Here is a 24,726-nt window from a genome sequence, read left to right on the forward strand (position 1 = left end):
TTTTATATTTTTCTGTTGTGAACCGCCCTGGGATCTTCAGATGAAGGGCCGTATGCATATTTAATTATTAATAATATTAATTTAGAATTACAACAATATACTGAGTAAAATTTGCAGGATTTTTAAATATATGGTCCTGATTTTTACAATGTGTCTCACAGCTGTATGTGCCATGCCATCTACCACTACTATCTGAAACGTAATTACGTACTTTGGACTGTTCAAATTTCTCTGCCTTCCATCTAAGAAAAGTATCCTAAATTAGGTTCTGCAAAAACATTACAGGTTTCCCATTGTGTGCCACATCCTCCTTATCTCTCAGAACTTTCATTAATTTGTCCTGTACTTTTCAAATGAGATTATGTCATCTTGGGGAATGCAGTTGTCTTAGGTTTAGGGCCAACACTGTAATATGCCCATTCTGGCTCAGCTTGATCTACCACTAGGTCTGGGAAAAGTGCAGACCACCATTCTAGGAGAGAACTCACTATGTCATTGCTTCCCACCAATTCTAGAATCTCACAGTCAGCTGACCATGGTTTCTCAGATAATCTTGCTTTACTGTAGATTCCACTGAGACTGGATTAACCATTGCAGCTTTTCACTATGACAAATTCCTAGATCCAGAGCTTCCAAAGCCACATACCCTTATTTACTTGATCTATGAAGTTAAGGCTTCAAGCGACAGAAACCCTAAACGCCATTCTTCCACTAAGTCTTTGCAGATTTGTTTTAACTGCAATACCTCTTCTATTGGTGTTGTGGCCACCGTTGATATTTTACCCTTTGCTGTTTTTGAGGTACAGTGGTGCCTCGCAAGACGAAATTAATTCGTTCCGCAAGTTTTTTCTTCTTGCGAGTTTTTCGTCTTGCGAAGCACGGTTTCCCATAGGAATGCATTGAAAATCAACTAATGCGTTCCTATGGAGACCGCTTGCCAGGCTGGCGGTGCGGAGAAGGGCTTTTCTTCAGGACAGGTACGGGAACAGAGGGGAAGGCGTGCAGCGCTTCTCCTCTGTTCCCGGGGCTTGTGGTGGGAGGAGGGTGTTTCCTCCCCACCGCCAACATTCAGAACAGCATTCTGAATGTTGGCGGTGGGGAGGAAAGCCCTCCTCCCACCGCAAGCCTTCAGGACAGGTCCGGGATCAGAGGGGAAGGCGGCAGCGCTTCTCCTCTGTTCCCGGGGCTTGCGGTGGGAGGAGGGTTTTTTCTCCCCACCGCCAACATTCAGAACAGCATTCTGAATGTTGGCGGTGGGAAGGAAAACCCTCCTCCCACCACAAGTCTTCAGGACAGCCATCCGAAGGCTGGCGCGGGGAGAAGGTCTCTCCGCCCCACCGCCAGCCTTCGGAGGAGGTCCGAGGACAGTGGGGAAGACGCGCTGCGCTTACCCGCTGTCCTGGAGATTTCCCTATGGGCTTTCGTCTTGCGAAGGAAGCCCATAGGGAAATTCGTCTTGCGAAGCACATTGAAAAACGGAAAACCCTTTCGTCTAGCGGGTTTTTCGTCTTGCGAGGCGTTCGTCTTGCGGGGCACCACTGTATTAGCCACCATACTGTGGGCATGAGCTGAGTCCTGTGTGTCAAATGTTTTGAGTAGACTTACTGTCTTAAAGCTATGGTTTTCCCAGTAGTGAAGTATGGAAGTGAGAGCTGGACCATAAAGAAGGCTGATCGCCAAAGAATTGATGCTTTTTAATTATGGTGCTGGAGGAGACTCTTGAGAGTCCCATGGACTGCAAGAAGATCAAACCTATCCATTCTTAAGGAAATCAGTCCTGAGTGCTCACTGGAAGGACAGATCCTGAAGCTGAGGCTCCAATACTTTGGCCACCTCATGAGAAGAGAAGACTCCCTGGAAAAGACCCTGATGTTGGGAAAGATGGAGGACACAAGGAGAAGGGGACGACAGAGGACGAGATGGTTGGACAGTGTTCTCGAAGCTACCAGCATGAGTTTGACCAAACTGCGGGAGGCAGTGAAAGACAGGAGTGCCTGGCGTGCTCTGGTCCATGGGGTCATGAAGAGTCGGACACAACTAAACGACTAAACAACAACAACTGTCTTAAAGTTTGAGTCATGCTCTTCAGTCTGCTGTCCTCCCAGAAACAGACCCTTTCTGGAGAGGACACCTTAACTATTGTGGGATGTTCCCACCTGCAGAAATGATGAAATTCTAGACAAGGTGGAAAACTCCCAAACCATGTTGAAATCTGGTTCCCTGTGCTCATGCACCCAACTTCCCTTTCACTCTTATATATAATCTTTATGTACTTTTTGTAATTCAGTCACTTTTTTAAAAACAAAAGCAACACACCACTTGCTTTCCCCAGTGAATAAAACAGCATACTTTTCACCAGGAATATTTTCATGTACAGTACTTCATAGCAAAAAATTATAATCCTCAACCTTCATTCCTTATGTGCATGTGACAATTGTAAAATTGTCATTTTTAGTTAACAGCATGCAAAATAACGGATTAACCAATATCACTGCCAAGCTACCTGAATTTAGCATCCTCCATCAAGCAGCTTCCCAAGTCAGAGCAGAGAGCTGACAGGGTGAGTTAAGCTAGCAAGGTCTTGTGACCGACCCCTGTACATCGCTGGCACCAGCAAGGCTAGACCAAGGCTCCAGCTTCTGAGCCTTGGCATGACTGCTTCCTGACTGACTGGACATATTTGCTAACCAGCCAACTCTGCTCCGTGTTTTCTCTCCTCAGCTCAGCCGGTCGCTTTTGCCCCTGTAATCACATTTGCCGAAATGGGTTGTTTGCCCAGTCACTTTTAACACATAATTTCAGGCTCCATAAATTTAAACACCCATATCCTCCCAATATTTAATGGTATCTTTGTTATTAGGATGACATTTGACCCAACTGCATTTCTTTAAGTTGGTTGCCTCATAATAAAAGCCTCTTCTGAGAATTCTTTTTTTTCTCTCTAAACCAATAACCTTGAGAAGAAGAAATGTTTTTCAAAGTCAGTCATCAGCATGCTCGGTGGTGCTAAGTTCTACATAAATCACGCACCCACACCCATTTTGAGGGGGGGGGGGAGAGAATAACAAAAAAGGAGAAAAAAATCTGTTTAGCTGAACTGTTACTGCTTTACTCAAACCCATTTGTTGCAAGACAAGCTGTCTATATAACATGCTCTCAGTGTCAATTCCGACTCAAGCCTGGCTTTTTCAGCGTCAAAGAGAAGCATATTTAGCCTTTTATTTTAACCTCGTTCCCAGCTAACAAGCATATTTAAAAACTACTCTGTGTCTATCTTGATGAATGCTTTACTTGGAATTAACCTTTTCACCCAAAAGGCAGAAAAACAAAAGGCAGAAAAACAGAAAAACCCAAAAGGCAGAAAAACAGAAAAACAAAAGGCAGAAAACAGCATTCCAGGTACTGTATTTTTCGCTCTATAGGACGCACTTTCCCCCCTCCAAAAACGAAGGGGAAATGTGTGTGCGTCCTATGGAGCGAATGCAGGCTTTCGCTGAAGCCTGGAGAGCGAGAGGGGTCAGTGCACACCGACCTCTCTTGCTCTCCAGGCTACAAGAAGCTATCTGCAAGCCTGCGGAACCTGGCGGGAGTTCCCGCCGGGCTCCCAAGGCTTGCGGATAGCTGCCTGCAGCCCGAAGCCCGGGGAGCACGGCACTGCGCACCCCGGGCGTCGGGCAGCTCTCCGCAAGCCTGTCCCCGAAGCCAAAACAGCGAGACGGGGCGCTGCGCAGCCCTCCGTCTCACTGTTCTAGCTTCAGGACGGCTGCACAAAGCCTCCGCAAGGCGGAGGGGTGAAGGCACCCCGCCGCCCTGCGGAGGCTTGAAAGGCTGTCCCCGAAGCCAAAACAGCGAGACGGGGCGATGCACAGCCCTCAGTCTCGCTGTTCTAGCTTCGGAATGGCTGCGCAAAGCCTCTGCAGGGTGCTTTGTAGCCTGTGGAGGCTACAAAGGATGTCCCCAAAGCCTCAAGCCTTTGGAGCGCAGCTGCGCTCCAAAGGCTTCAGGGATCTTTGAGGCTGGCGGTGGGGGAAAGCAGCGCTTCCCCCCACCACCAGCCCAACAAGCTCGGGACCTGCTCTTGAACGCACCTTGAACACACCTTGTTTTTGAGGGGGAGAACAAGAAAAAAATTTTTTTTTCCTGTTCTCCCCCCTCCTATGGTCCGGTGCGTCCTATAGAGCGAAAAATACGGTATATGGGGTGTATTTCAAATACTGAGGTCCACTGTCATTTTCAATGCCAAGGAAAATCAACCCCCCAACCAAAACTGTGTTATACCATATTTTATATTCATGTAATTGTGGTCATTTTGCAATTCATATATATACTTGCTGTTGTGACTGCTGCTACTGCCTTTGTTGCTTCATTGCTGCCTGAATCATCAATTACGTCTCTCCCCACCCCAATACTAAAGCCACTACATCACTCCTGCTGAATACAGAGGGTGAAAGGCCATCATTTGTAAACAGGCACCAGATCATGGTGATTGGAACGTTCATAGATATTTAAGCAGAGATGGGAGAAATGAAAATCACAACCCTTCTAGGTAAGTGTGAAGAAGAGTAGGTCACTGACTTGAACATGAGGCAACACTGAGATATATTGGTTTATCCGTAATATCAACAGAGGCCATTACTTCTCAGGGTTGGTAGCTTTCTAAGCCCTCAGGGACTGGTTTATCTACTCCTCTTTGTCAGCCACAAAATCTGTTTGCATTCACCAGCTAATACAGAGAGAAAACTATTTGGTGAAGCCAGTGGAATGGGGAGAAAGCATGGGGAACTGTCCATCAAGAACTTTATGGTGGACTAAATATACCTGCACTGGTCAACCTCCACCACCACACACAAAAAAGACATTGCTTGAGGGGCTATTGCTGAATTGATAGTCAGTGTTGATGCAAAGCATCAGCCATTCACATAGTTTGATTTATCCCAGCCATCAAATGGATAAGCCAGCACGGAGATGGTCTTTTTGGCAAATGTATCCTCTCTTTAGAACTTGTTCTCAAGAACTGTTCACCTGATGTCATTATGATTGTCTTTAAGATGCTGGACGAAGTACATTCATGTTTGCCCATGCTAAATTAAACAGATGCATTTTTTCCCCCATGAACTGATTTTATTGTCATCGTTGTTGCTGCTTCACACAAACAGTAAAATTTCCATTTTATTGTATTTTTAAAATATGCTTATTGATGTGATAATATTTTGCACACCATTTGTAAGGTCAACCTGAAAAGTAGTTTATAAAATACCATGAACAAAGGTGCCTGAAATATAGGAAACAGTACAATGCTAAGCATGTTTACTCAAATGTAAGTCCTACTGTGTGCAATAGGACTCACTTTCAGATCACATGTGTATTGGTTTGCAGACTTAAGAGTATCAGGATGCATGTACGTGTATGCAATTATTTTTATTTTGTGTTGGGGGGCAGATAGGTGGTTGAGATTCTGCAGGATATCACAACATGGGATTCCTCTATCAAGAAAGGGTTGGAAACCCCTGCAATAAACAAATGGGGTGGAAGAGAGGGAAAATGTCAAAGCTTAAAAAATGAACAGCAGTGGGTTCAGTAACGAGCCCTGAGGATTCCATTTAAATTTTAAGTTGCCCACTTAGCATAAATTCCCTATATCTACCTGTTGCATATTTTGAATTCTACACAATAGATTCTTTACAAAAACCAGAAAACAGAAATAAACTCACTACTAAGCATTTACAATAATTCCAGAATTTTATTTTTTGAAATGGAAGTATTATTCAGTTTTCTGTAAATTAATCTATAATAATTTTATTAAAAGCAATAGATACGAAGATGCTTCAACCATCAGATCTACCCTTCCTCAAATTTTAACCCATAATGCTGAAACAAATATCAGTGCTGTATCTCGACAGCTTGCATAGTTTATGGTTTGTTCGTTGCCAAAAAATCAATGGAGGGTACCAAATGTGATAATGTTAAAGGGTAATCTGGGGAGACTCTTGCTCAACCTTCTCAGACACTCAGCCACAGGGGAGAGCCAATAAGGGGAAGTGCTCATCCATTGACTTTTCCAAGAAATTTATCAGTTTCCCTAAGGCCTCTTTTGCAGCATAAAGAAAGGTTATGTTGCCATCTCACTCTGGTTCACAAGTTTAAATTCCCATTGCAGCAACACCCAGAGAGTTTCCTGGTCCCTCAACTAATCTAATAGGAATGTAGCTGGCCTTCAATGGAGCTGGCCAATATAGTGAAGTCCAGCTTCGTGAACTACAATATTATCTGTATTATTGTGCAATGACACAGGAACTTTTACTAACTTTTGTTTGTTTGTGAATAGGTGATGTGTCATCATACTGGGGAGGATAGCTGGAAAAGTTCTGAAACCAGAAACAGATGTGCTTGGTTGCTATTAAAGCTCCAAAGATAAAAATACAAAAGGAAATATATTCTCCAAGAAGCTCCAATGACCTTTCTTGACTAGATGGTTCAAATAAAAGAGCTTAATGATGTAGTTCCCTAATATCTGAAAGACCACCTCTTCCCTACAGAACCTCTTGAGTGTTACGATCAACAGAGGGGGCCATCTTGGTAGTTCCAGCGCCCTCAGTAGTTGGGTGCAGTGATGGCCTGGGATAGGGCATTCTCTGTGGCAGGTGATATAGGTTGTACAAACCTCCCCTCCCTTAAAGGTGCATCTGGCACCTTCAATATAGTTTATGTTGCACACCAAAAATACACCGCTATATATTGGTTTGAAGCTCAACATCAAAAAAACGAAGATCATGGCCACTGGGCCCATCACCTCCTGGCAAATAGAAGGGGGAGAAATGGAGGCAGTGAGAGATTTTACTTTCTTGGGCTCCATGATCACTGCAGATGGTGACAGCAGCTGTTGCAATAGGAACTTCATCCTCATTTTCCAATCCTGGGTCCAGGGGGTTCAATGGTATCAGTACTGGCTCTGGGTTGGTATTTCTACAGTCTTGTAAACGACTAAACAACAACAACAACAACAACATATTGGTCTTTAACCACAGGGATATGTTTTCAGGGCCCACCATATTCCTTTAAGTTGTTTGAAACAGTTTAATATTGAATCTTAAATTGTTGTAAGCTGCAGTGAGACTCGATAGTGAAGGGCAGCTAATAAATTTAATAAATAATAAAAATAACATTAGAAGTAGCATATGCTCTCACACCAACTGTGATCAGTTTTCTCCTCGATAAATACCCAATAGTGTTGCACACAACCATAGAAATGGTAAGATCATCTAGGGACCATCCTAGTGAGCTCCCCCCCCCCCCAGCCAGATGGATAATCTATATTAACAGAGGCAATGCTATGTCATTATTCTGTTACCCGAACTCTGTTACTTCATATGATGATGATTGCAGGGTCTGGGTTGATTCATATGGGGAGAGGCAGTCCTTGAAGTATTGCAGTCCTCGGCTGTTTACGGCTTTATAAGTCAAAACCATGCTCAAACCATCTTCCCCCAGTGAGCAACCTAGCTGCCAAATTCTGCACCAGATGATGTTTCTGAACCATCTTCAGTTTCCAAAGACATCTTTGTGCTCCTGACCAAATGAGCTGGAGGCCAGAGCTTAAAGATTATTTCAGAAGTTTAATTACATCTTAGTAGAAAGCATGGCTGCAAAGGTACAAAGTTCCTTGCTATGCCACTGCACTGGGGAAACGATTCCCACCAGATGTTACATTGGTTCATCTGCCTTATACAGAGTTGTCCATGAGTCAGATGAGGAATTTGCTAAGTAACTGTGATTCCAAAGTCAACACAAGCAGGACCAGGCTGCCCTCTCCCGATTGCAAAAATGTAGCCACAGAACAGTGCCAAGCATCAGAGCTCAGAAGCTTGAAAACATCACAGGATGCCATTGCAACAGCAGCCCTCTGCAGACACCAAGAGTCAAACCTTCAAAGAGATTTTCAATAATGCTTAATATACTCAGTACTTTACTGAAATCACTGCAAAAAGAACTTCACAATGCAACAGAGGCAAGGGGGGCGGTTAGAGTAAAGAAAAGGCTATTTTAAACAAAGAATTCTCTTTTACAACTGAAAATAATTAGGTGAGCAAAACCTCAAGACAGCAGCTTCTCCAAAGCTGAAGTAGCACAGGGCATTTTTTAAAAAACGGTGCCATCTTCACTGATGTGGCAATATTCTGAAGCAACACACTTCTCTTTTGCACACACACTCCTATGCCTACCTACCTCTCTGCATGAAAAACACCCAGCCAAGGCCAATATCAGCACCTTGGGCAGCTGCCAAGGCTACCACCTAGGATGGCCCACCGCTCAGGCCTATGTCCCAGCTTTGCTAAAACAAAATCGAAGTCAGCGTGCTGAGAAGTGCCAAGTAGCTAATCTAGCTGCCACTTAAATTTCCCACAATGCCCCAGAGTGACACTATCCCCAGGGGCTTTGTAGGAAACTGAAATGATGACTACACTCGCTTGACCACCACCACAAAAAACCACCAGATCCACCAATGGAAAATAAAGCCCACTGGAGAGAACATTGTCGAGCAACCCCTCAAACCTGGAAAAGAGTCAAAGGTCATATTACACTTCTTTTGGAAAAAACTCCAATACTGTAGTTCCCATACTTTCCCCCAAATGGACCACTTCAAAATTGCTGATGGTCTTGGCACAAACCAGTGGTGAATGGGTCCTGATCCAAAAATGTGCAGACCAATGAATGTAATTTAGCTTAGTACAATAGGTGGCACTTTAGCCAGGTGTTTACACACACTCCTCTCTGGCCTTCCAGGCTCCTTCTTCTCTCTTTGGCAATCACTTGTAGCTAAGTAAGATTGTCTTCCAGGAACACGGTCCTAACAGTGAGTCCGTAAATGACTGTGTAGGTCAATTCTGGATCCACAAGTCCTTCCACAGTGGGGATATAGGTTTCCGGGCAGGAGTTGATCATGGTGAGGGTTTGCCAAGCGTGCCTTCCTCTTAGTGCATTTCTCCCTTTCGTCCTGAGTTTGAGTGTCTTCAAAGTTCACAACACCTTTGGAAAAGGCTGTTCTCCAATTGGAGTGCTCAGAGGCCAGTGTTTCCTAATTGTCGGTGTTTATGCTATGTTTTTTTAGATTTGCCTTGAGAGTCTTTAAACCTCTTTTGTTGACCACCAGCATTACACTTCCCATTTTTAAGTTTGTAACTGCTTTGGAAGATGATAATCAGGCATCCACACAACATGACCAGTCCAATGAAGTTGATCTTGAAGACTCATTGCTTTGACACTCATGATCTTTGCATCTTCCAGTACACTGGCATTAGTTTGCCTGTCTTTCCAAGTGATGTGCAAAAATTTTCGGAGACAATGCTGATGGAATCTTTCGAGGAGGTGGAGATGGCATTTATAAGTGGTCCATGTTTCACAAGCATACAGTAAAGTTGGTAGTACAATAGCTTTGTAAACAAGCATTTTGGTTTCCCCGTGAATGTCCCGGTCCTCAAACACGCTGCACTTCAGTCAGGGGGAAGCTGCACTCGCAGAGTTCAGGTGATATTGGATTTCAGCATCAATGTCGGCCCTTGTGGAAAGATAACTGCCCAGGTAGGAGACGTGATCGACACTTTCCAATGTTCCACCACTGAGTTGGATTTGTGGCACTGCAAAGGGGTTGTTTTGTGCTTGTTGGTGCAGCATTTTGGTTTTTTGGATGTTGAGTGATAGGCCAAGCTTTTCGTAAGCTTCTGCAAAGATATTTAGGATGGTTTGAAGGTCATCCTCTGAGAGGGCACACACTATGTTGTCATCAGCATAGTGAAGCTCTGTGACGGAAGTTATGGTAACCTTACTCTTTGCTTTCAGCCTACTCAAGTTAAAGAGCTTTCCATCTGCTCAATATATGATTTCTACCCCGGTGGGGCGTTTCCCTTCGACAATGCGTAGGATCACGGCAATGAAAATAATAAATAGGGTTGGGGTGATAACACATCCCTGTTTAACACCTGATCCCACTGAGAATGGTTCACTTTGAGAGCCACTGTTATCTGCGATTGTTGCTGTCATATTATCATGGAGGAGCCAAAGGATGTTCACAAATTTATCTGGCCACTGATTTTCAGGACAGTCCACAGGGCAGTATGATTTACAGTGTCGAAGACCTTAGGCCAATAAATGCCATATACTGCCTAAGGACACATTCCACCCAAGTAAAAACACTCAAGGAGGCCATGGCCAGGGGTGGGGGGCAGGATGTGGTCTGGTGAGAGTTCAGAGGGTCAAACAGAGAGACCTGGCCCCTGGGCATGGGCTTCTCCATCTCTGCAGTACACAATTCCTATCACTAGTCCTTCTTAATACAAACCAGGTGCATGACATACGCAGGACTGTCCCAACTATGAGCTGCAAGAGAAGTCATTCTCTCACAGTGCTATGGGTTCCTGAGAGGAGGTGGCTCTGTTTCGGCTCTGCCCAAGATCTTGCGTAAAAGGGGAAGAGGATATGGCTTGCAAAACTGGTAAAAATGTTTAGACCAGCAGTGGCCTTATGTAAAACAGTGACAACCATTATTAATCAGTGCTTCTTCGCCTTAATCCCACTTTTTCCCAATAACGGCATTGCTCTTCCTCCAAATCAGTCACCCTGAACAAGACACTCAAGAAGCCAATAGATTCATGTGCCACAAGTCACCCTACTCTTGCCCAAATGTAGCAGCACAAAGCCCCAAATCAACTCATCTATAACCACCCAACTGGAAGGAGGCAATTAAATTTAATCCGTGACAGCTAAGTAGTTAGTTTTATCCACACACTGTTATTTTGCTAAGCACAGAAACACTATTTTAGTCTTGTTATAATTTGGCTGGGCAAACTTTCACAGAAAGAAGGAAAATGTTTTTGATGGCTTGTTCAAAAGGAAAAACAGCCATTTATCAGAGGTTACGTAAAAAAAAAAAAAAAATCTCATACTTGTGTTGGAAACTCAAGCTTGGCAGAACATATTTCATTAGAGTTGGTTCTTTTAAAATGTTCACTGAAAAAATAATGTTGTTTGTTATAATCCCGTTAACAGCTTGGCCTAAATTAAAAGAAATAAATGTCAAAGTCGGAAACTTTCCTACATCCTTAACCCAGCCTTTATGTCTAAAAAAACAAATGGGACAAGTAAAAGAAAACTTCCCTCAACCTTCAGATCCAAAAAGGCAAATTAAGACAAATATCCTTACTTGCCATGGCTGTTGCCCAACTTCTGTCAGAACAGATTCCTTAATATTGACATCTGTTGCCATGTCTAGAGAATTGGGAGGGGGGGCAATTAAAATTACCATGCCCACATGGAAGCTGCCGAAAAGCCCTTTCCTGCTACAGCCCTCCATGCAGCAAGCACAGTGCTTCCAAGCATCCTTGAATAAGCCCAACTGCATATTCATAGTGGGGGCTTCCAGAGATGTGCAAAGCTGGCATGGAGACATTGCGTATATTTGGGCAGACTCACAGGATCAGAGGCTTTTGAGTGTTACACCACACTCTAAGCTAGAGGATGCAATATTTGGGAGTTAGATCTGCAGGATACAGTAAAAACTGTATATGAGTGCAATATCTAAACATATGATTTCTAAATTATCAGAAGGTAAACATTTATTTATTCATGGCACTTACTGGCTGGCTTTCCAACAAAAAGTTGCCCAAAGTGTTCTGAGGTTAAGAATTCCAAAATTCTTCCATGTGGTATGTCAGCTTTGAGACCACAAGGAAGCAGCTTACTCATGTTGCTTGTTGCTACCTCAACATCAGAAGCTCATTTCTCTCAGAAGGGAAACACAAGCGTACAGTGTTTTCATTGGGGCAGAGCAAAAGTTGTGGGCAAATATTTTACAGCTAAAAAAAACTGGAAGGCCTGGAATGCCCGGAAGATCTTTAAAATTTTGCTTTTCCCACTTCTGTTCACCGCTCTTCTCAGATGCTGCTTTGATGATGATGGCACTTCCTGCAGACTACATTATCCAATCAGATATCATATACTGCCAGAGTTATAAAGTCCCCATAGCAGAGGAACTCTGGCACAATGAAAACATCTCCAAGCCAAATCAGAGTGAGGACAATACCCCCTTCTTCACTCTAAACAGCAGAAGATGTCTGCCCCAATTTGCTTACCTCCTAATAACCGCTGTAACGAGGAGAGGAACACGCTTCATAGGGGAAGATTTTCCCCCCATGTAAAACCTCCACTTTGACTCAGTGCTAATTGTTATGTTATCATTTCAGAGAGCATGCCATTAAGGCAAGGATCCATAGGTTATTATTTAATGAATTAAATTATATCCCATGCTCCCTCCCGATGGCTGCAATGATTTAATGGCACTGTAACAGGACCACCCGTACCTGTCAACTACCTGGCATCACAATGACATCAGATGACGCAAAGGAATATTTTTTCTTTGTGGGCTCAGCTCAAGCTGCACCACCAGAGGAAGATCCTTTCCATCACCAAGCCAGTGATGTAAAATAATATTTGTGCTTACAGCAAGCCCTGCTTGGGGAAAGGGGTCAGCTGTGCTATGAGTTCCCCACTCAGAACTCTATGGTACAGTTATGCCCAGCAGGCATTCTGTCACTGATCAGCACTGACAGCAAGTCTTGCTTGCCAAGGAATAACTAGGGGCAAACGTTAAGGTTCCCAATTGTTCACTGGAAGCTATACCTCTAACTTGCTCCACACCTGCTATGACATTTGATGTCAGGCATTGAGCAGGTGGACATGGCTTGCGGAAGACACCTTTGCAGAGCAAACTGGGACCCATGCCAGGCCTAATAATGCTTGCTTGCAGGAGGTTCCTCAACCCTGTCATGTAGGAACCTACCTGCTCAGGGATTTTTAAATAGAGATACTATCAAATAGCAAATACGGGACGTGGGTGGCGCTGTGGGTTAAACCACAGAACCTAGGACTTGCCGATCAGAAGGTCGGCGGTTCGAATCCCCATAACGGGGTGAGCTCCCGTTGCTCTGTCCCTGATACTGCCCACCTAGCAGTTCGAAAGCACGTCAAAGTGCAAGTAGATAAATAGGTACCGCTCTGGCGGGAAGGTAAACGGCGTTTCCATGTGCTGCTCTGGTTCGCCAGAAGCGGCTTAGTTAAGCTGGCCACATGATCCAGAGGCTGTATGCCGGCTCCCTCGGCCAATAAAGCGAGGTGAGCGCCGCAACCCCAGAGTCGGTCATGACTGGACCTAATGGTCAGGGATCCCTTTCCCTTTACCCTTTACTAGCAAACAGAGTTTGCAATTTAGCAGACTCAGATATGTTCTTGACTGGGAGAATAAACGCAAGGACTCACATAGCGAATGATCTGGGAGTGCCCAATGCTGTAGCATCACTGAAGCTGAGTGTGTGTGGCTCTGACTGGTGCCTGGAAGGGGTACCACTGGGAACCCAACATAAGCTTCTCTGAGCTTTCCGGGGAATAATAAATGTAAAAAATAAACCATGGTTCAGATGTGTGAAGGGGGAATCCCTTTTGTGTGGCTTCTTCTATTTTCAAAGTTACATTCCAGGCTGACAAAGCAAATCCACATTCTCAATCTCATACATGTGTTGGATTGTTCTATGCTACAGCACTAGCTGGAGTTAACGTTGCAAATTTTGAGCAGTATAAGCAAAAAGTGCATCGTCTTTCTGTTTTTCCAAGAATCAAGCTGCACTTGACTACCTATACACCAAATCTCACCTTTCTTTATGTGGCAGAAATGCCTTAAACACTTTGATACACTTGCCAGAGAAATAATCCACTATCTAAAGTAGGAGGGAAGAAATTCCTGCATTGTCAGGAATCTCTAAAAAGCCCGTCTGGAACAATTTAAGCAATTTATCAGTGATTTGAGAGAAAACAACTACTATTCAATGTCTGAAAGAACAGCATTAGCATGGCAAGTCGATACATGTTTGTAAATTCAACAGAGCCCAAAGGGGTTGTGGGAGGCTGGCTCTTTCCTATCAGCTGTGTACTGTAAACTTACTCCAAACAACAAAGAAATGCTCTTTTACTGCCTCCAAGAGGAGAATCAGCTGCACTGTCATGGGCTTCACTGAAAACTTTCCGAGCAAGTAAAAATGAGCCTACTTTTAATGTGCTTGGCAAGGGAGCTCCAGCACAGATTTTACATATAAAAATAGAGGACTCTGCATTCCTTGTAAGGCTGACAGCCCTCACCATTAGGAGGGAATGGATATGGGGAGAGAAATAACATGCATATATAGTTGCTGTCACAGCATTTCCCAAGGTTCTGAAACTGATTGTACCTTCTGCCCTGCACAAAGTGTCTGTTCCACATATTAACACATGGTGATCTTTGTAGAGATGATAGTCATACTGGAATCCAAACCCCAGGGGCACTCGCACCTATAGACTGAGAGCCTGTAGGCAATGGTCACTCCAAATATCACTGGAAATGTGTAAGAACCAGCTTGGTGAGAAAGAGGGCCAGTTCTGAATGAACAGATCAGGACAGTGAGAGTCAGTGCGGTGTAGTTGCCAGAGTATTCGACAATGAATGAGTGGGTAACCATGTGCCGGTCACACATACTCCATTCTAACCTGTCTCAAGAGTTGCTGTGGGGATAACAGAGTGAGAAATAACCACATATAGCAACTTGAGATCCTTAGAGGAAAGCTGAAATTTAAGCAAAGCAAACATTATTTTAAGGGGCTTAGTTAAGCACAGGCATAGGCAAACTCGGATTCCCATCATCCCTGACCACTGGTCCTGTTAGCTAGGGATGATGGGAGTTGAAGTCCCAAAACATCTGGAAGGCCGAGTTTGCTTATGCCTAGTTAAGCAGAACAGAGGGGAGGGAGGAAGGTCCTGGCATTATAAGTCCCCAAATTCTATAGCTGATAAAAATGCATCTTTTAGAGTGGGACATATTGGCTGCCCAAGGCACCCCGTCTCCCCCATTTGGATTTGGGGGAGAAAGAAAGACAAGGGGTAAGGCATGGGGGTAAGATGAAAGCACACACAATTTTTGACACTCTACATTATTGCTGATCAAAGGGCACATCTGTTAAGGCAACAGCCTCAGCTTCCAATCAGATTTGTGAGATTTGAACCAACAGGTGAAAGCCTTAATTCTGGTTCTAGCAAGCAGGTGGTTTTTTAAAAAAATTATTGAATAATAATACAATTCCTAACAACAACAACAAAATCTATATGCTCTAAGCACCCACCCATAAGCCACAGCCCTCTTCAACAAAACTTCTGTGCCAAAGCTACAGGGTTTCTATTATCTGCCTTATACGCAATAATAGTTTAGTTCTAGTTCATGCAGATGTATCATGTTTTCATCATAGTACATCCAAGACACTTCACCAACTCTTTGTTGTTCTCTACTGGCTTGAGACAAGACAATAATGAAAACTGCTAGTATGTTTAAGATTAACATTTTGCTCACCGTGGGGTCTTTAGCAGGGAGGAAGTGCAGACAATCTGCTTTAATTGTTTTTGTTGCAGAAGAGTTACAGACAGGGGAGTGGGGGGAGAGGAAATAAAATGCACATGAAAGCCTTCCTACCACACACAGTACTGTGGTTAGAACTTGTCAGCATTCCTTACAGACACAGAATTGATTCATGTTGAAAACAGATATCCAAAGAGGCAGGGCATACCAAAAAGTGATTCCTATCAGAAGAGAAGAGAAGGCAAATCTATTCACTTCAAAACTGAGAAAAAGAAGGCTGGGTAGTGTGCAATTATATGGCAAAGAAACTAAGCCGGTACTCAGTACTGAGACTTGTAACTGCCATGGCAATGAAAATAACTACCTGTGCTCACAACTGTTTGCATTTAATGTCTTCAGAATGATTTGGGGGGAAATCCTAGTACAGAGATGTGGTACAAAAGTAGTTAGGACACTTCACATAACCAAAATTGAGGGTTTTAGTTTGACTTTGCATCTCCAGGTATGGGTCCACGATCCAGCGGGATGGAACAATCAGAGTGTTAAAGGTAAAGGGACCCGACCATTAGGTCCAGTTGCAGATGACTCTGGGGTTGCGGAGCTCATCTTGCTTTACTGGCCATGGGAGCCAGCGTACAGCTTCCGGGTCATGTGGCCAGCATGACTAAGCCGCTTCTGGCGAACCAGAGCAGCTCATGGAAACGCTGTTTACCTTCCCGCCGGAGCAGTACCTATGTATCTACTTGCACTTTGACGTGCTTTCGAACTGCTAGGTTGGCAGGAGCTGGGACTGAGAAACGGGAGCTCACTTTGTCGCGGGGATTCAAACCGCTGACCTTCTGATCGGCAAACCCAAGAGGCTCAGAGTGTTAGCTGGACATATAATCAGACACACTTGTAACTATGCCCATGAGGCTTAACTTCAATGGCCTAGAGACAGATCGAGTAGAAATTACTTAGGTAACATAGTCTGTGGAAACAGATAGTAATGAAGGGTACTACCTTTACCGTCCAGTTCTTATAAAGGTCATACCAGTCTCAAAAGAGCATATTTTAGAAGAATGTGTATGTAAACTGAAGAGGAAGCACTGAAGGCAGCAACACACAGATACTCCAGATTTCCATAACATCTAATTACTGCAAGGCTTTCCCCCCAGTCTTAGTAAAACCTACAGCACAATCTCTTGCACTCTGCACAGCTTAAGTCCTGGTCCACTCCCATTTTTCCTACTACCCCCATAAAAACAACATTCCTGCAGAAAAGCAAGCCAACCACCGATACAGTAGAATCAAACCCTCAAACAAGAAATGGACAAATACATAGGTAGCACCAGTACATAAAGACTCACTTGCTACTCCTGATGCAATTCCATAAAGCAGTCCTCCTCCGTCTGACTCTGGCTGAAAGACATGTGTCCCTGGGGGAGGACTTCTCTCTTGTCTGATGAAGTTATATAGCAATGTTTTCACAAGTCTGCTGGTATACGGGAGACTGAAAATGCAAAACAGAGCCAGAAATCTAGAATGATTTGGGATGGCACTAGAATAAAATTCAGATTTCTTTCTCTCACCATCCTTCTCACTGAGATGGATGGCACTACTATGCAATTACATAAAATGCCAGGTTTAAAACAGATTTCTTCCCCTAACTGGCAGTGGGTCAGCAGGAGATACATGTGAGAGCATTGTAATCTAAATAACCATATAACTAAACATTTTTAAAGCCTCTATTTTGAAGGACACCCAACCCCACAATGCTTTCAAAAATGTGAAAATACGAACAACCTAGAGAGTCACACAAGTAAGCAAAAGCAGGTTAAGGCTTCCTCTTTTCAAACAGCAGTCTTCCATGCCACATGGCAGACTGTTTCTGAAACAATTTATGGTGTGGTACGATGGGGGAGGGATTTGCTGAACAACAGAAAAATGCCGAAAATTTCGAAAGGTGTGCACAATTCTCTGGATCTGCTTGCCTGAAGTTGCTTTCTTAATCCTGGCAAGAGTGCTTACATTTACTTTTTGCAAAATATGTAGTAGTTCAGGTTGTCCAGGAACATTTAAAGATTATTCTAACTGGATTTATCACCACTCTATAAAGGAAGTGAAAACCTTGTAGTTGCCTTCCGCTCCGTTGCACATATTGGTCAATAATATCAATAATCAACTGAACTTGCACATGTCTCAACTGTTTAAATTGTGGGGAAATAGCAGAGATAACTTCATTCAGAGATGGAAAGGAGATACTGTCTGCTAGGATTCTGTAAAGTCCTTTAGATGAATGCAGTCTCAGACAACAGATTAATTAAGTATGGTTTACATTTGACATTATCATCATCTTGATTTAAGCATCAAACTTCCAACTCCCCATCCCCTGACTTATGCAGGATGTATTTATTCACAGAAAGGAAATAACCATCAGATTATATGCTTCCTTGACATATTGACCACACAAGAATATTTTTCTGGCATATGGTGTTGTGACTATGAGAGACTATATATTACTCTCTTCTCTGTGTTTTAGTGGCAAAAAAGAGGCATGTTCAATATAAATGAAGGCAAGCCACTAAATGTCTTTGGAAAAGCATTGCTGTGAATATTGTGCAAAAGACACATGGTTGCACATGCACATGAGAGATTATCTATGTCTAGATTCAAATCCTCACTTATCCATAAAGCTCACTGTCTCACAATCCAACTTTCCTGTAAGCAGTTTCTCAAATGCTTTTTGACTTCGACCTACCTTCTAATCACACTCCACCCCTGCAGAACCCCAATCTACAGTGGGATCCAGAAATATGAATAAATAAGTTATAGCTGTAAAGAAAATCTGAAAAAATCCTAGATAATTTGGGTGAGCGTACAGGTCTCCTTGACTATGACCCCAAGGCTTTACATTTATTTTTAAAAAACACCAGTTTATTATTAAAATAAAATTCAGAAAGGGAGTAACGACATTGCATTCTGTGCACAGTTAATCAAAATCCTACTAAAAAAACCCAGAGGCTGGTCTATTTATTTATTTATTTGGAAAAGATGTTATGTATCCCAGGGTGTGGTGAGATTAGTTTTTCAGTGAAGCAGCTCATCTTCCACAAGAGGGACAGGATCAATGGGTTCTGTACTTGTCTCTGATAATCCTCAACACCCAAGCCCCTAACCGCTGAAGGATTTCTCAGCTAACTGCCCACCACTCTACCCCACCCACAGGAGGTCAGTCCCACAGTTTGAGAAATGGTGCCTCAGATGCAAAGAGATGCAGTAAGAATTGTGAAGCACTTTGTACTCTGAAAAAAGTTTTGTATTTAAATATATATATATATATAGAATGGCTGAACTTTCTATATTCAACAGGATTCTGCATATGTATTATAAAGTGGGATTGTATGTAGACACACCCACATGCAAACTATTTCACATTTAGAGTCAGCGTTCTATTTTTACTGCCTTGACACACTTCTATTTAGATGAGCTGAATATTTTCTCATCTCTCTGAGCTGTTAAGATTCAGTTCACTAGGAGTTTGAGAGATACTCTGGCATCCCAACTAAATGAAAGCATTTATAATATTGAAGCGGCAGATACAAGAACTCAGTGAACTCCAATAATGAAAACAATCTATATAGAAAGCAGCATTGTGGTTTGAACATACCATCGACCACGCATGAGGTATTTATGAATGATGCTTTCCCGCAGAATTTCCTTGTGGAACAGTTGGCAGGAGAGGAAAACAACAAAAGTCGTCACAGCTTCTAGAGAAATGCTGTATGTTATGTCTCTGCAAAGAAAAATAGTAAGAGGATTAATGAAAACCAATGAATATATATTTGACAGCTGAATTTTTCGATTATGAGCAAATACTGGAAATTAATGTGTTTGCAATAAGCCTAGAGCAAGGAAGCCCTTGAGAATAAGGAAAGGGCCCCAGCTCCTGTCAACAACGTCACAGAAGCTCTTCCAGATGTATGAAATGAATCAAGAATACACTACAGTGGTACCTCGGGTTACAGACGCTTCAGGTTACAGACTCTGCTAACCCAGAAATAGTACCTTGGGTTAGGAACTTTGCTTCAGGATGAGAACAGAAATTGTGCGGCGGCGGCATGGCGGCAGTGGGAGGCCCCATTAGCTAAAGTGGTGCTTCAGGTTAAGAAGAGTTTCAGTTTAAGAACAGACCTCTGGAATGAATTAAGTTCTTAACCCAAGGTACCACTGTATTAAATACTGTCCTATTTCTAGCTCCCTCATTGCTTCCAACACCCATCTTTTGTCTTAACAAATCAAATGGAACTCCATTTATCATTTGTTTTTATTTATTACATTGACATTCCACCTTTCCTCCAAGAAGTACAACGTATCATACATTGTTCTCCCCTCACCTCATTTTATCATCACAACTGTCCTACAAGGTAGATTTCACCAAGAGACCTTCATGGCCAAGTGGATATCTGAACTCCTGCAGAGATCTCCCGGACCCCAATCAAACCAATATTCTAACCACTACACAACACTGTCTCTAATGTATTTGCTTTGCTTTGTCTGACATATGAGGTTTCATTACTACTACTTATAAAACACCCACATTTAGCTAGACCAGCAGTAAGCGTAGTGCCCTCCAGATGTTGTCAGACAACAACTCTCATCAACCCCAATCATAGGCCATGCTAGCTATGGATGATGGGAGTTGCTGTCCAGCAACATCAAGAGGGTACCACATTAGCTACCGCTGAGCTATACAGTGTGTGAGACCAGCTGCCACCACCAAAAATTATGTCCCTGTGTCACATTACCTCTCTGTAACATACAGGAGCATTTGCCCTGCCCTGCGCTGTGCCATTATTTCATGTGATTCTCCACCCAACATCATTATCTGGCAGTGGCAGATGTGGAGACACAACATTTCCATGACTTACAGCAAGGGGAAAGTGATCCTACACGCGGTATAATGTGTGCATGTGCATAATGTTGAGCTCCAAACAAAAGATAAGGAATACCTTAGCAAAAGACAAGGAACACTAAGTATACTATTTAGAACATTTCTAAACTGCTCTAAACAGCTCAACATTAAAAAATATCTAAGTGATGTACCATATAAGTGTTCTCTTAAGAAGAAAATAAGCTTATTATTATTCAAGAGATGTGTTACAAGCAAGTTTTTAAAGACAAAGGAATTGCCTCTGAAGTTGTACTTGAGTATGTTGTACTTGAAACATGTTAGATATGACAAGAAATTGGCATGTTTCTATTATTAAATAGATGTTCTATAGTACCTCCTTTAAAAGAAATGCATCACAAATCTGTGTACCATCCTTGCGCAGTTTTCTAGTCTCTCTTTTGAAATCTGCATCCTTGTGATTTGGACTTTAAAAGTCATCCCAGGCAGACAGGAGATGTGCACAGAAAAACAGCTCCTATCCCATATGGCTAGGATGTTTGAATGACCAGTTCTTGTAGCCAGGGGCTCCCACCAATGAAATCAGCATCACCAGTTGGGTGCTGGTTCATTGGGAAAGACTCACTCAGCCAACTCCCATTTAAAAAGAATTATTTGAATGTTATATCAGCTAAGCAGAAGTTGCTCAAGAAGAAGTACCACATACATGACAGGTGTAACAAAAGCGCCCCTAAGATGTATAAATTGCTTTCTACTAAAGTGTTTTCATGAACACCTGAGAGTATAAAAATATTACATGCAACATCATAAAGTGTCACCTTGTATTACACACTTTTTAATAAACAAGTCTACAGTGGACCCTCCAGCTATGAACTTAATTCGTTCCGGGGGTCCATGTGCAACCCAAAAGTTACGTTACCCAAAGGTAACGTGACCCGAGGTACCACTGTACTTGATTCTTACATTCAGCATATAGAATACAGCATACAGAAGGGATACATGTATGGTTAATAATTTTCACTTTAGCCTGTATTTTCTGCTTTGCTGACATATGTTGCCAGGATGGCCAAGGTGTTCAGGAAGGTACACCTTTAGGGTGGTATTCAACTAAGTTTTACTCAGAGTAGACCTACTAAACTTCATGAACCTTAGTCATTTTCATTAATTTCAGTGGATCTACTCTTAGTTGCTTGCTGCCCATACACTGGCCCGCCTTACTTCTTTAAGCCATTCTAATTGGTGCTGTGAGTTAAACCACAGAGCCTAGGGCTTGCCGATCAGAAGGTCCGCAGTTCGAATCCCTGCGACGGTGTGAGCTCCCGTTGCTCGGTCCCTGCTCCTGCCAACCTAGCAGTTTGAAAGCATGTCAAAGTGAAAGTAGATAAATAGGTACCGCTCTGGCGGGAAGGTAAACGGCGTTTCCGTGCATTGCTCTGGTTCGCCAGAAGCGGCTTAGTCATGCTGGCCACATGCCCCGGAAGCTGTACACCGGCTCCCTCGGCCAATAAAGCGAGATGAGCGCCGTGGCCCCGGACTCGGTCACGACTGGACCTAATGGTCAGAGGTCCCTTTACCTTTACCTTTTTAATTTCTTACACCTCAACTTTAACCCAGTTAACTTATTTCACTGGAAGCATTAAGTTTTTTTTATAAAAGAAATCACTAATTATGACTGTCAGAATTGGTTGTTCCACACTGCAAGTTTCAAATAATACAGGAACAGGGTTTGATTGCCATACTTCCTGAGGGTCCACCAGAAAAGGTGAAAGAGGAGCTGCCAAAGAGTATAGGTCAGTTTGGAACACTGCAAAGCAAGCTGAGTATCCAATTATCATTTTCAGGGTACGAATACAAGAACTTAATGTGAACCTGATCTTTCCTCCTGGCATAGCTCCCAAAATTAACGCCCACTAATGGCAAACATGCATGCAAAGAATATACTAGTTACAGCCATCCATAAATGTTTGGGAAGCTTCTCAATGTACTTTTTAAAAAAAAATAATTGAAAGCAACCGTGACCCCTTCTGCCACCCTCTTCTCCATGGAAAGAACAGGAAATATTTCCAGTTAATTCTCCCACCTCCACAGAACGGAAGGGAGTGCATTCAGAAGCTACAACAGGGAATTAAGATGCCGTATTTACGAGTCATTTCATGCCTCTGGGTAAGCTTCAGATAGTCAGTATTTTGATTTCTAGTCCCTACTTACCATTATATTCAAATAACAAAAAAAAAAATAAGTTTAATATGTTGTGTGTTAAGGGATTTCTGTTTTCTAACAACAAGCCACAGAACCTAAACCCACTACCACCATTTCTCATACTGGTGGAAAGCAAATCAACCAACTCACCCTTAACATGACTATAGCTCTACAATTCAACCGTAAAAGTAAAAATTATCATCTATAAGTGGTGTGAAACATTCACTGAATTATTCTAAATGAAGGATATTTGCATCCTTGCACCAGTCATTGCATAACCACCATCCAAAAAAACCTCAAACAACCTACATTATATTTCTGAACTTGATTTACCCTTATTGCTGAAGTCAGAAATAATAGCAAACCAGTGAATGATGCTTTGCTTTTATGAGATGAGCATGTTCTGTCATCTCCTTCCTTTACATGAGATAACAGACTCTTCCTAAGATGGTTAATGAAAAAACACAGCTTGCTATTGCATCCAAACACAGCAACCATATTCTGTTGCATTAGGAAGCAACAGCAAACGATAGTTCGACATTCACCAAGATAGGGAACTTCTAATCTCCTCCCTTTACATATAGACGGAAATGGATTAAGATCAAGGTTGCTCATACTTATAACAGCAAAAGATGAATTGTCATTACATCTGAATCAAGCACAGGTCACGTTCAAACATTATGCTAAACCATAATTTAGATCAACATAATTTAGATTCAGCTCATTTAGAGCTGAAATGAAACATAGCACGCCCCAGGCTTGCATGCTACTCCTCCTCCTGCATAGCTGGGTGGCGTTCAGAAGCTTTCACTTCTGCTTTTAAAGTATTGTAAATTTGTCTTTATTTTCTTGTTTTATCTTTTTGTAAACACCTTTGAGGTTTTTGTTTATACAACCAAGCGGTGTATAAATTTCATGAAATAAATAAGACACCGTGATTTCAAGCTGGCTTTTTCAAACAAATCACAGTTAACATTAACCACATTTTGTCACTTGGAAGTGGAAATGAAAGCTTCTGAGCACCTCCCTTCAGCAACATGGGATGAATTCAGGCCTAAGGTCTGTTGCATTTCATTCACATCGCGCTACACTATCATTTAGTGTATATGTCATATTATTAATGACATACCAAAGCAGCTTTTGCAGTTGTAGGCTTAATTTCATCTGTTCAAGGTTTTGACACCCTTTAAAAATATATAATTCGGCAGGGGGTCCACTAATGCCCATTAACCCAAGCAGGCAGAGCAGTTGTGAGATTTGAAAAGGTCAAAACTTTTTCTAAACATTTCCACTCCCCATCATCCTTAAGGGTTTTTAAAGTGTTGAGCAACCTTTTCTTTTAAGAATAAAATAAAAATCAGTCATAATTTTGACTGGCTGGCATTTTAAATATTACCTTCACCCAGATCGCAGGGACAGATAATAAATAAAAACAAATAAAAGCCTCAATGGTCTCTGACATGTGTAGAAGTCATTCTCACTTCAGTCATCAGTGAGGTATCTTAACGGAAGATGCTGTTTCTTCCATTCCATATCACAGACTGCTTTGGACACTTATTTCAAAGGTCTCTCACTACCATGCCACATTTTTTAGGGGATGAGGTTGCTGCTGTTCAAGAAATGTGTATCTTCTGCCCTTTGGGCTCCTGGAACTAGATGCATGCAACTCTGCATCCTGGTGATTGATTTTTATAGGGCTTGACTGTGGTTTCAGACTGTTTTCAAATGGAGTGACCGGCTATCACTCGTCTCCATACGGCCGCACGCTGGCTTCCAACAAAGAGAATGATTTATGAATGTGTATCTATTACTCCATCCTTTCACCTCTCAGCATTTCCTCTAATCTGCCCCAGACAGAAGTATCAGTGTTCCAGGAAGTACCAACAATACCTCTTTGCATCATCAGAATCACTTCTCTAAATCATGCCACAAATTCATTAGACAGCAACTGCCCAAGAATTAATATAATGACGGCAGGACCATGTTTCATGACAGTGAGGCTTCCAAAGAAAACAGCTGGGCCTTTATCGGGATACTAAATGGCTAGCCTCATTCCAAGTGAAAAAGAAATCAGCAATGTGAAAAATGAAAAGGCTCCAACAGAGAAACATGAACTTCAACGGCTAATCTAAAAGAGACAGAAAACAAGTTCTGCTGACATTTTTCAGGGCTGGACAGTACAAATACATAAAAATAAGGAGGTAGCTAAATGGA

At 42.5% G+C, this 24,726-nt stretch overlaps 2 protein-coding genes across 11 annotated transcripts in view; one reads left to right on the top strand and one right to left on the bottom strand.

Annotated features, from left to right (window-relative positions):
- Positions 1 to 24,726, bottom strand: part of DYM (dymeclin) — a 172,146-nt gene that overhangs the window by 108,872 nt on the left and 38,548 nt on the right. For all 10 annotated transcript variants that reach the window (XR_014539542.1, XM_083575620.1, XM_083575622.1 and 7 more), the window contains exons 8-9: positions 19,072 to 19,197; positions 16,772 to 16,914 (exon numbers count right to left, since the gene is read on the bottom strand). Coding sequence is in view for 9 of the 10 variants with exons in the window: in XM_083575620.1 (XP_083431746.1) it covers positions 16,772 to 16,914; positions 19,072 to 19,197 (269 nt within the window). In the remaining variant the exon portion in view is untranslated. The remainder of the gene's footprint in view (positions 1 to 16,771; positions 16,915 to 19,071; positions 19,198 to 24,726) is intronic.
- The window catches only part of LOC310744435 (uncharacterized protein), a 399,988-nt gene that overhangs the window by 46,858 nt on the left and 328,404 nt on the right, over positions 1 to 24,726 (top strand). The window lies entirely within an intron of this gene.

This window comes from Podarcis filfolensis (genome assembly GCF_964270895.1).
Source record: "Podarcis filfolensis genome assembly, chromosome: 11".
Classification (NCBI taxonomy): domain Eukaryota; kingdom Metazoa; phylum Chordata; class Lepidosauria; order Squamata; family Lacertidae; genus Podarcis; species Podarcis filfolensis.